Source organism: Tasmannia lanceolata, unplaced genomic scaffold, assembly GCF_043159265.1.
Source record: "Tasmannia lanceolata isolate RefF3 unplaced genomic scaffold, GAP_Taslan_0.1 ptg000012l, whole genome shotgun sequence".
Classification (NCBI taxonomy): domain Eukaryota; kingdom Viridiplantae; phylum Streptophyta; class Magnoliopsida; order Canellales; family Winteraceae; genus Tasmannia; species Tasmannia lanceolata.
The window spans coordinates 31,773,417-31,785,806 of record NW_027518689.1 but is presented as its reverse complement, the minus strand read 5'-3'; the positions used below and the strand labels follow the sequence as shown (position 1 = coordinate 31,785,806).

At 37.2% G+C, this 12,390-nt stretch overlaps 1 protein-coding gene across 1 annotated transcript; it reads right to left on the bottom strand.

The window, feature by feature from the left end:
* Positions 1-1,658: 1,658 nt before the first annotated feature.
* Positions 1,659-12,049, bottom strand: LOC143887845 (uncharacterized). Its single transcript, XM_077392060.1, has 6 exons — positions 11,552-12,049; positions 11,244-11,470; positions 9,960-10,070; positions 7,565-7,720; positions 6,326-6,567; positions 1,659-2,130 (listed from the first exon to the last, which is right to left on the bottom strand). The coding sequence occupies exons 1-6, from the start codon at positions 11,821-11,823 to the stop codon at positions 1,807-1,809; spliced, it is 1,332 nt and encodes a 443-aa protein (XP_077248175.1). The 5' UTR covers positions 11,824-12,049; the 3' UTR covers positions 1,659-1,806.
* Positions 12,050-12,390: the final 341 nt, after the last annotated feature.

Genomic DNA, 12,390 nt, shown 5'->3' with positions numbered 1-12,390 from the left:
AAGTGATCTTGTGTGGTTGGTCTGACATTGGACAGACCAACAGCGAAATGCCTTTTGCGAGGGGCACTAGCAAATCCCTTATTTTTTCATATTTTTCTGCCACTCCCCATCATATATATTCTCACTCATGCCCTCTCAAGTCTCTCATTCTCGTACTCTCCTACGCCTCTCTCAACAATTTGGTAAGCTAATATTTCATGAAAAGCTTTTATGGCATGGCCTTAGGGGATTGGATATCAAACATAAGGCTTCTCAGATGGGCTATCTCATAAAAAGGGAAATGATATATCCGCCCCTTTTGATCAACAGGAACACCCCCCTGTCAGTGTATCAATGACTAAAGAGGGGCTGTTGTACTTTTGTCTGAAGAATTCAATGCCCGTGATTGCCACAAACCCTGACAAGGAACAGGGTGTTCCTGGTGATCAAAAGGGGCGCATATATCACTTCCCCATAAAAAAATGCTTTAAGAAAAATAACTTATAATAATTCAACAAAAAGATTTATTAGTAAAAGTGAAACTCATTTCCCTTGAAAAGATGAGTCATTTAACTGCAGCAACTGTGCAAGGGGGCAAGGAAAGACATACACAATGAGATTGAATTTGTAGAATCTCGTGGTCATCTCTGGCCTCGATAGGATAGCCACAGCAAATGTGCATTGTAGGATAAATTCACAACACTTATTCAACACGCATTAAATGTATGATTTTTTATTTATAATTTATTCACATGAGGAATGCTAGATTCACATGCACCCTTGCAAAAAACGGGACAAAGGGCACCCCTATTGGTCAAATTCCATTAAAGACATTTATGATTGTAAATTTTCTGCACCATCTTAAATGGAATTTGGCCAATGGGGGGACCCTTTGCGCCTTTTTTCGCAAGTGCGCCTGTGAATCTAGCATTCCTCAAAAAGAGGAAGTCTAAACTGAAGGGCGCCCTTGCATAAATAAGGTGAAAGGGCACCCCCATTGGTTGAAAGTTGGCAAAGTGTATTTAACGCCTTTGACTTCAGTGCTATTATAAATGCGCTTAAGAGAGTTTAAATCAATGTGAACGCCATTTCACCCTATTTATGCAAGGGTGCCCTCCAGTTTAGACTACCTCAGAGAGAAAATAGAGAAGGAGAAATAAGGGGAAAAAAAAAATGAAGAAGCAATGAGTTAATTCGAGGAAACACGGCCTCAAATGTGCTAATAACATTAATGGGGAGAGCAAAATAGTAAACAAAAATCAGCAAAATAAGAAAAAGAAACTAGGAAAACTTGCTGCAATATGCAATTGTAATATTTTAGCCATTAGAAATTTTAATGAATATGTTTTATAGATTAAAGCATATAAACGTTGTGAGATCAGGTTCTATAAACTCTCCCTACTCTTAGTTGACGAAGAGAACACAAAACACAAGAGAATATTCCCTCATTAAGGAAAAATCTTACTGCCATTGCCTCCCATTAGATCTCTTAGAGGAAGAAGATCAACAATCATCCCCTTTTGTTTCATAAGATTCAAATCACAGCTCTTTTTTATTTTAATCTTCTGAATATTCTATGAGGTTTTCAGAATCTGGCGTCGAATAAAATAAGCAAAATACCTCTATTCTCCGAGTGTATATTTTCAAAAGAATAGCTTGCAAGAATCCCAGAGAAACTGTTTAGTAAAATAATTTAATCCCCCCTCTCTTCTTAACCTTGGGATTTTTAATAATACTTTGTTTCAATTAAGGAAAACTGTGTAGTATAACTTCTACAATTATATTTTATGGGCTCAGTACAATTGTGATATTTTACCTTAAAAACAGTCACATATACTTGAGAACGAACACTCCGAACCCAATGCCAAGAAAAGTTGCAGTGGCAATTCCAAATATGCCAGCAAGAATCCCAGGCACTATTAAAGAACTCCAACCTTTTGCTGTTGCCATTCCACATGCTGTAGTAGGACCTCCAACATTGGCGTTTGAAGCTAATAGCAATAGCTTCCGATCAAAGCCTAGTAACTTTCCTACTCCGAGGATCACAGCAAGATGAACAGCTATTTGGAGGAAAGCAAAAGTGAAGATACCAGGAGCTGTGTGGATGACATTCCATATGCTGCCACTTGCTCCCACCACAGCAAAAAATACCTGTTGTCAACATGTTAAAACCCAATATGTCAGATTAACAGTTTCTGAATTAAATCATTCAAAAAAAAAAAAAAAAATACAGTTTCCGAATTAAAAAACAAAGAAGGGACCAAAAAAAAGAACAATGTTTCTTGGCACATTGGCTTGGGAATCATTTGTCTCCTCAGCCATTGCTAGTCCCTACATAGGTATCAAAAGGTTTAGTTATAAAGGGGGTAAATAGAAAGCAGAAGGGATTGATGAACCGGCGTAACATCTTTTTTAACAATTAACTAACTATGAAACCGAGAGAAAGCTTTTACAAAATGGAGAAACGGGAAAATTTATAGGTTCGGTATCTCATCCCCTATTTCAACATCTAACAAAGCAACACCGGAATCAACCGTGCAAGATCTAAGGGTCTCAATTTCCCAAAATAAAGAAAACGACAATGAGGATGAGCATCTTTTCTCAACCATTTATGGTGATCAAAGAGTCACTTTCCACCCAAATTCTTCGGCACCCAAATTGCAAGACACAGTATATCTGAACATGACTACATAGACTTCTACATCAATCGAATGTTCATTGCCATTGGACCTTGAATTTGCAAAGATAATCCTCCCATTAGAGTTAGAAACAGTCCTGTTGGAGGTAGTTGGAGGATCTCCCACACCTTCACTGATACCGTTGAAATTTAACTTGAGCCAAACAACTGGGGTAGCTTTCCAAACATCCCAAGGTCTGCAAATCTACACAAATGACAAGCAAGCATCTTCCTAGTTGTTACTCAAGGAACACACAGAAAAAGTCTTTAAAACGGTTCGTTTTTTATGCTCTCTCCAAGAGTTCAATTATTGTATCGTTAATGACTTTTTGAAGGTTGTTGAAAAACTTATATAGGGTCCACTACTCCTACGAAAAGTATTGTGCTTATTAGAGTTAGTATTTCATGTTAATTAGTGAGTTTTATGTAAAGTTGATAGGGCCCATCATTAGGATGGCCCTAGTGGCACACTTTGTAACTATACTTGAGTATTATATGTGCATCATTTTTGTGGGGATTGGGAACAACTCACACAAAATTTTCTCATATGAAATTGATCGCCAATAAGAATCTTTCATTGCATGGCAGTCCCAAGGAAGGCAGCGGCTCCAGAAGATGGATCGGGATCCAACACAAAAGGAATATCAAGAGCATACCTAGAATACAAGATAGAATAAAATTTGATCAAGAAATATCCCAAGGAGTTGGGAGCCCAAATGACCTCACGAATTTTATTGGGATCAATATCAATCCTATGAAGTCTATAAGACATGGAGATGGATTCATTAGGTAGACAGATAGAGAAGCCATCCTAAGAATAGGTGGGATGGACGCACGAGAGCCATCTTTGTCATTAAAGTAAGCCACAATGGCCATGGGATTGGCTGCTTTCAAGAAAATGGTGGGAAATTCATCTGCTAGAATGGAGCTCCCACACAATTTATCGAGCTAGAAGAAAGAAGAGGAACCATTACCAACATCATATCTTATCTTTGGAAAAGAACTTTCCAAAATTTCCAAAGACGGGATTGGGAGGAGTTCCATTCCATTAAAAGAAGAGACCCTCTTGGGATGGTATTTTTCTTACATAATTTCCCCCCTATATCATCTGGTTTGGACGGATAACCTCCACCACCACTTTGCCAATAGGGCCATAGTTTGTGATTTAATGCTTTTTATTCCAAGTCTTCCAACTATTTTTTGGTCTACAGACTTGGCCCCTATTGAGTATTAACCGATGGACTCTTCGAAAATCTGAACGATCATTTAACAGCTGGATCATCATTCAGAAATGGAAGCTCTTTGCAAAATGATACGTGATAGAAAGTAAAGACAAGTGCAGATAGAAACTTTGAAGGATATAATGGGTGTAAAAAGCAGAAGCTAGATCGAACCATTGACAAATACAGGGCACAACTAGTGGCCAAAAGGATACAATCAGAAGTATGGTCTTGACTCTTGACAAGAAATTCAATCTTGTGGTCAGGAGTACCACTGTGAGATTCATCCTAGCCTTGGCCAACAATACTGCTGCAGTTTATAACAATTAAAAATAAAAGGTCTAGAGAAGGCAAGAAAGTTAAGGATCCATGTGCTTATCAAAGTATGGTAGGGCTCCTCCATTATCTTATTCTCACTATGCCAAATATTACCTATGTTGTAAATCAAGGCTGCTAGTATTTGCACGACACTTGAGAGGAACATTTGCAGGAAGTGAAGACACATTTGGAGATACTTCAGAGGGACTACAACGGTGGACTGTTTTTAAAAAATCAGGTAAGAGAAGAGACTTGGGATTACATTTCAAAAAATAAAAATAAAGAAGAGACTGGGGATATGGGGTTACTCGGATGCATATTGGGCCGGCGATCCTGACACTCGAAGATCTACTACAGGGTACTGCATATTTTGAAGTTTGAACAATTGCATGATCTTTTGCAATAGCAAGTAGAAGACAGTAGCCGATCAAGTGCACAAGTCGAGTATAGAGCAATGACCACAACTACTACAAAAGTCACGTGAGCAAGACATCTTATGCAGGAGCTCCATCTGGGGACGATACTCATGTGTTGTTTTGAGACAATCAAAGTGCCATCCAATTGTCACATAACCGATTCTTCCATGCCAATACCAAACATATTGAGATCGCCTACCACTTCATTCGAGATGAAGTGGAGAGTGGTGAAATATTTTCATGTTACGTTACAAATAATGAACTGAGCATCATTATCACTTAGTGACAAGGTTTTAAATTTCGACCGAAATCCGAAATCGATAAAACCCGAAATAGTAGTTTATTTCGGTCGAAATTTTGTTTACCCTGAAATTTCATCCGAAATTTAAGGGATTTCAACCAAAAATCTCAATTTATGATAATTATTTAATATTATCCCGAAATTTCAGTAATTTCGATCGAAATTTTGTAGGAGATAAAATAGCCGGTGACTAATTTCGTTCGATTTCCACCGAAAATTCTGAAATTTTGGTTTCAGTGAGGACTGAAACGCATTCCGAAACCGAAATTTGAAACCAAAGCGTGAACAAGTTTAATATGCCACGTGGACCATGTTAGCTTGCGGGCATTGTTCTAAAAAGCGCTGGGCGGCTAACTGACCTCCCAGCGCGCCCAGGCGTTTTGAGGCGTTTTTCATTTTTTTAGATATTAATATATGTTCATAATATCTTGCATTTTTTTATATAAAATATAAATACTTGAATACATAAAATCCAAACCATTTTATGCATAAGCACTAAACATTAAATAATAACAAAAAGTCAAAAACATAATAAGAAATTAAGCATAAAGTACTTAATAAGTTAAGTATTTAACAATACAACACAAATCCGTGACCAAAAAAAGATTAAAATCCAAGCACTTCTTCAGTCTTCACCAATCATTGTCCTCTCCCTCCAAGACCAAGACTCTTTCTTCATCTGAGTCTTCAAACCCGCCCCGCCCAGGCCCACGCTTAGCGCCCAGGTGCCGTCTCATCGCCTGGGCGGCCGCTTAATAACGCCCAGGCGGTGAGACCGCTTTTTTAAACGCCCAGGGCCTGGGCGGTGCGTTTTTTGTGCGCCTAGCGCCTAAGCGGCCTGGGCGGCCGCCTTTTAGAACAGAGCTTGAGAGAATGTAAGAGCTAGTCAAAACTAATAATAAGGGTATTTTGATCATTTTGACAAACCCTATTTAAAATGAGTGGTAATCTATTTTCATTATTATTCTATTTCTGTGAAAATAACTGAGTTTAGACTCTGACAATTTATCTTTTCTACTTCCACCTCTATCTTTGTGATTCATCATATTTAAAGGAGAATATACATACAATTCAAAGAAAATGACTGGGATGAAGTAACTACTTAGTTACACAACTAGTGATGAGAAAGGTTTTCTGCTCAGATACATCACCATATCCTTATGCATAGATAAAATATACAGATGGCTGCATTGAATGAAAGCTCTTCATCCTATGATTGATTTGAACTTTTAGTATAAACAGAAATTTCAAAATCATCAAACACTTGCTTCAATTTCCTTAAAAGGCGACACTTGTTATTTCTTTGCAAAATATTTAAAGATCCCTAGCAAGGCTATATACAGAAGAGTATTAGAATGAAAATCAAGGAGTGAATCCCTATCAAGAAATAGTATAGCAGTAAAAATGAATATACCTGCATGAGAATCAAAGCAAGTGCCTCGCCTGCAGGTGCAAGGTAGCCAAGTTGTCCTGGAAATATGGTTGCCAAAATTACTACAATTGCGGTTATAAATGGAAGGCTCCCTCCTTGGACTCCCAATAATTTCGTGAGATAAGTGCCAGTCTTGCATATAGCAAAGGATACAGCAAGAGCTGTAGCAATCTGTAATACAGGCAGCTTGTTTCCGGACATAGCTTCCGTATCGTTTAGATCACCTGCAAAAGTTTTAAGTTTCTTCATCGGATGCATCTTATGATATTTAAAGTTACAAATTTCATCTGCTTTGAGTATATCTAATACCTTACAACATTTTTAATCAGATGATTTGAATCCTTCATATAGTTTTTTTTTTTTTGAAAATTAAAATATAGATAAAATCCTTCATATAGTTATGATAGCAATAAATGCTAGATCAAAAAAGTTCTGGCGAAGTAACCAAAGGAAAAAAAAATGGTCAAGATGCCAAGGACGAAAGTAACACTGAAATTCCATTTTCATGAATCACGAAGAACATACCGGAATTCTGCTACTACTGCCATTAAATAAATTCCACGCCTAAAGTAATCTAATGGTTTATAGATCTCTGTGGTACCCAACATGATCACTTAACCAATTCAATTTAGGCTTAAAAGAACAAAAAAATAGCATGCTAAAACAAGTAGAAGAATATATGAAATCACTTGAGCTGTTTGGTAAAATAATGTTCATTACATTCAGGAATTCTTTCCAGATTCATCTTAAATGGCAGGAAGGCAATCAGCCAAAATGACAAATATGACTTATCACCACCAACAACCTTCTTGTTCAACATTAGTCATGAAGAAATGAAGGTGAATTCCAATTGTAGTTTCAAATGATGCAAAACACTCCAATTGGCCTTTGCTCGCTTGTCTAGCCGCAATACATTTACAGTCTTAGTTTTTTTAAATGGAATACATTTACACTCCTAATTTCTACTAGCATCATTTCCAAAGAAACCTCAACCACAATGACTGCATTTCCAGACTAATCCTTAAATTAACCGCACAAGATAATCTTTAAAACAACAATTTCAAAAAAAAGAAAAAAATTATAGCTGCAAATAATCATTAATAATAATTAGGAATTAATTTCAAAATAGTAATTGGGAAAACAGAATTTCACATGAAGAAGATAACAATGTCTAAAGGTGGTACTACCAGATAGCAAGATTATAAGACAGGTATTACACACCATTAGTAGATGTTGAGGCCTCAGGAGGTATTCTGGATGCCAATGCAAAAAGTGATGTAAAATATATTGCGCAAATAACATTGTCTGCGGCCAGTCCTGCTGCCAAAACTGATGGAGAAACACCTAAGGCCTCTGAAACGGCAACGTAATTGACCGCTGATTTTAAAGCAACGAAAAATATTCGTTAAAAATCACATTATACTTGAGAAATAAAAGGTTCGTCTGCATAAGTTTCACACACACCATCAAAATCAAATAGTAATTGCATGGTAGTCATGCACAATATCAAATAAGTCATTATTATTAGTTGACATTTTATATCTTATTACTGGTGAGGTGCTTGGGTGTAGAAACAACGTGAATTACATTCTCAATTAATTATAAAGAATTAATATTGTGCGAGTAAAATGAACTGGCAAACTTATTATGGGAGAGAGCAAATAATGTTTATTTGCATAAATAGGATCAAATTCAATATTCTTACTTTTAGTTCTTTTTGCTCCTAACGTTTTTTGGTGAACCTAGTCTTCAAAAGAAATTATTATATGCTTTTAAATTTTCTTCTCAATTTTCTTGTTATTTTATATTTTTAATTTTATACCATTTTTATTCTTGTGAGGGATCTATGCTTGGGGAAGCTCCTCGCTAGAGGTACATGACATAGTGATTTATAATTTATTGTTATCCTAGTGACAGATCTTCACATTTGAATTGCATTTTGATATCCTACCCTTGTATGAGTCATCTTAGTCTTTGTTCACATGGCATCACTGGCTCTCTCAAATGAAAAATAAAGCTTATAGTAAAGTACGAAAAATCTGATAATAAAGCTTTCAAGCGTTGCATCTTCCATAGTCGTAAGCTCAAAAATTGGGTGCAATCTAATGTTTGGGGTCCTGCCCTAGTTTGTTCATTGCATGTTCTCGTTTCTACATTATTTTTGTGGATGATTTCACTTGATATACATGTATATATTTTAAAAATAAATTGATGTTTTCTCCATTTTTTCCTCCTTTGATTGTCACTTAGCATACCTTATAAGTGATGGTGGAGGGGAATATACCTCTCAAGCTTTCAGGGAATTCTTTCACTCTCATGGCATTGTGTAGCAGTTTTGGGAGCCACATACACCGACTTAGAATGGCGTAGCTGCATGGATGCATCACTATGTAACTTATACAGAACTTTCCATGTTGTTTCATGTCGGTGCTCCAAAGAAGTTATGGACAAAGGCCTTTCAAATTTCATTGGAGGGTAGACAATGGGCAACACTTGTATCAAACACCTTACAAGTGATGGTGGGGGGGAAACACCTCTCATGCTATGTTGCATTAGTACCGGAACGAGTATCGGAATCCGACACAGGTAATGAGTGTCAGATTCGGCAAACCACAAAAAGATTGTTTCACGGATTCGCCAAAATATTTTAACCAGTTCTCAAATTTTAATTTTTTACATAATAATATAGTTATAAGTAATATATTAAAAAATTTACAGGTTAAGATGTAATGCTTTAATTTCTATTAAAGAAAATTACTATTAGGATGGGTGAAACTCAAAACAAGTGGTAAATGTAAAGTTGTGGTAGTAGTATTTAGAAAAAAACATATAAAAGAGATCAAAAAGTGTCCCAGTGAATCAAAATGTATTTGGATCTGAGATTTGTCTGATACGAGTACTTCGCCCATTTTGAAGAATCCAGGTAACATGAGTCCAATGCCTTCAGGTAATTCTTCAACTCCTGTGAGATTGTGTAGGAGTTTTGGGACCCAAATACGTCGGCTTAGAATGGGGTGGCTGAAAGGAAGCATCGACATATCACTTGGGCAGGACTTTCCATGATGCATTATTCTGGTGCTCCAAAGAACTTATGTAAAGATGCCTTCCAAATTTCAATGGATACTAGACAATGGTGATTGGAGGTTTTTTTTTTTAATTGATATCCACCAGAATAAATGAATCATGGGAGTCTATGAAGCATGTTTAGTGCTACTTATGTGCAAGGTTTGATGAAGATGCTCCCTACTTAGTTTTCAATGATGTGCATCTCTTAGTACCGCTGCTTCTCAGAACTTTTGCTTCAGGTTTTGATGTAATAAGTTAATTACGAGGGATGACATCTGAGTAGGTTTTAAGTCAGTAGAATCTTTTTTTATTTGTGAGGATAGATGAGCGACTTAAATCTTTCTTTGTAAATATGAGATTGTGATAATTGACATCTAAGATACACACATACAGATACAGATATGGACATGAATGGAATGGAGATATCATTTGGCATTTTCCAAATTGTAGGATACATGTACAGATAAGGGTGTCTCATAATTGTTTTAAATTTTCAATGAAACCGACACGAAATGACCAAAATGATTTTATTTTTAATCATTGAAATTACCTCCGCCGATATGTCTACTCATGAGGGCAGCTGCTATCTTCCAACTATCTTGACCAAGTGATCGCATGGGCACCAAAAGATATGCTACTACTGTTCCAATGGTTGTTGCAACTGTGATATCACAATAAAATAAATAATTACATACAGGGCTTAGTAAGAAAAGAAAGGGAAATGAAAAAAGAAATGCATATTAGTGTGCTTCAAGATCAAAAGTACATGGAGGATGACATTTGATCATTTGGATATAATATGCATTACATCTGTGCTCAGTAGCAAAGAGCAATCCATGAAATGGGAAAATGTTTAGAAAATAAAACAGGGAGGGAAGTGATAAAACAGCAATTTCTTAGAACAAGCATGACAGCATTTTCCTTCTTCTGTAGAAAAATGCTAAAAGAAGAAAATTCACTTTTACACTCCCTACTAAAAGACATTTGCTGGGCCCACTTGGGACTCAAAACAAGTAACATAAGTCTGGCCAGATGTGGTTGAGAAAACCTTAATCTTATGATCTTAGGCCCTTGGTCTATCAACCCAAGTTTAAAATTTTGCCAATGTTGATATTCAGTATGAGACCAAGAACAATGTGGATTGCCTCATTATGTTCAATCATATGAGATTTTATATGGTGAAAGCCAGTAGAGTCCTGTATTTTTTTAAAGTACTGTACGGCCCACACCATATGATGATCCAAACCGTCCATTTGATGGGCCACAACATAAATAGGTTGCACCACAAAAATCATTTCCATTGGATGATCCCAACTCTCACAGCTTAGAGTTGCAGTTCCTCTAGATCGGAGGTTTAGATCATCATCCTATGGAAATGATATTTTGGGCACACCCTCCTTGTAGGACCCACAAGTCATTGGCTTTTCACCTTTGATCATAAAAGTGACTTTCCGCCTACTTGTTTCCCAATCACGGGAGGAGTGCAAATATCAAAACAAGGGAGTGCAGAACCACCCTTTGATCATGAAAGTGACTTTCTGCCTACTTATTTCCGAAAACGGGGAGGAGTGCAAATATCAAAATAAGGAAGTACAGAATCATTCTTAAAACTGAAAAAGCTTATTAAATTTTGGGAAATGATATCAGCACAACCATGTTTTAATAATTGCACAAACTCAGCTTCTCTTTAACTTTTCTAACTGGCTTGTGAGAACTTTCTGGGAACTGTAAATCTGTAATAACCTTTTGACAGCTCTTTAAATAATAAAAGACAAGACGAGTTAGTGCAATTATCAAAAAGGGCCGTCCTGATATCATCTCCCTAAATTTTTACCGGCTCCGATCAAGAAGGCCAAGAGCAGAGTCCCAGTAGAGCGAACGACACGGCGCAAATCCGCCCTGAAAAGCAGCAAAGGAATCGCCAAGGGTAAAAGATACTCCAAAACCACCGTATAAGCGCGAGCTTCAGACGAAATTATCCCCAAATTACTTGCTGCTAGGGCTACCAGAGTGCTCACCAGGGCCCCACTCAATGTGCTTCCAATCTTGGTATTCTCCGACCTGATCCCAAAACCCTAATTTAGTTTTCAAGAAAAAAGGAAAAGCAGAAATCAATGTAAAAGGAGAGGAGAAATTTTTTACCAGATGCCGAAGGCTCCAGTGGAGAAAAGGACGGTCCATGTACCCCAATGGTCATGAGGAGAAATGAGAGGGGTGTGTGGATTAAATAGGGCATTGGTTTTTATGGCACGATTTGAGAGAGGGGCGAGAGGAGGGAAGAGAGGGGGCGATTTTTTATGGAAGGGTTGTTGGGAAATAAGAGAACTGTTTGGGAGACGGTGTGGATTGAGAAATGGTTTTCTGAGGATTCGAAATGCGGGAGATCTGGGAGGGGGAAAGAGAGAACAGGCCATGAAGAGGAGTGAGGAGTGGAAATATCAAAACGAGAGGGAGATGATTTCTTATGTTGAAGTAATGGTGTTGACTGGTAATGAAAGCAGGACCTACTGTGCGATGGTCCCTAGCAAATCCTTCTAAATATTGGAAAGAGATTTGTTAGGGACGATCACAGAAAACTTGCAGAAATATGGGAAGAAGCCCATCAGCAATGACAACGTGCCATGTGTGAAAAACTTGGCTCATGTCGGGGTCAGAGGAACTTTCCTCGGACCCCCCTGTAATAGCTAAGAGTGTGAGGTGTGGAAATATCAATTCCATGCTTACTTTTTATTTTCAGAAGTAACTGATATTTCCACACCCCTTGCTATTAGGCTTGCTATCAGACTGTTAGCAAGGGGTCTAGGAAGTTCGAAATACTCTTAATCATGGTTTTAAATTTAGGTTTCAGTACCGGTTTCGGACCCAGCGAAATCGAAATTTCGAAATTTCTTACGGACAAAATAAAATATTTTATTCGTTATCGAAATCCATGAAATTTCGGTAATTTTGGGATAATTATAAAATAATTAAAAATCTAAAAA

Excerpts from the sequence above, each read along its gene's own strand:
- LOC143887845 (XM_077392060.1), bottom strand. The coding sequence starts at position 11,823 with ATGGCCTGTTCTCTCTTTCCCCCTCCCAGATCTCCCGCATTTCGAATC. Across the intron at positions 7,721-9,959 it reads GAGTAGACATATCGGCGGAG|CGGTCAATTACGTTGCCGTT; the intron begins GTAATTTCAATG and ends CTTTAAAATCAG. Across the intron at positions 6,568-7,564 it reads GGCCTCAACATCTACTAATG|GTGATCTAAACGATACGGAA; the intron begins GTGTGTAATACC and ends AAACTTTTGCAG.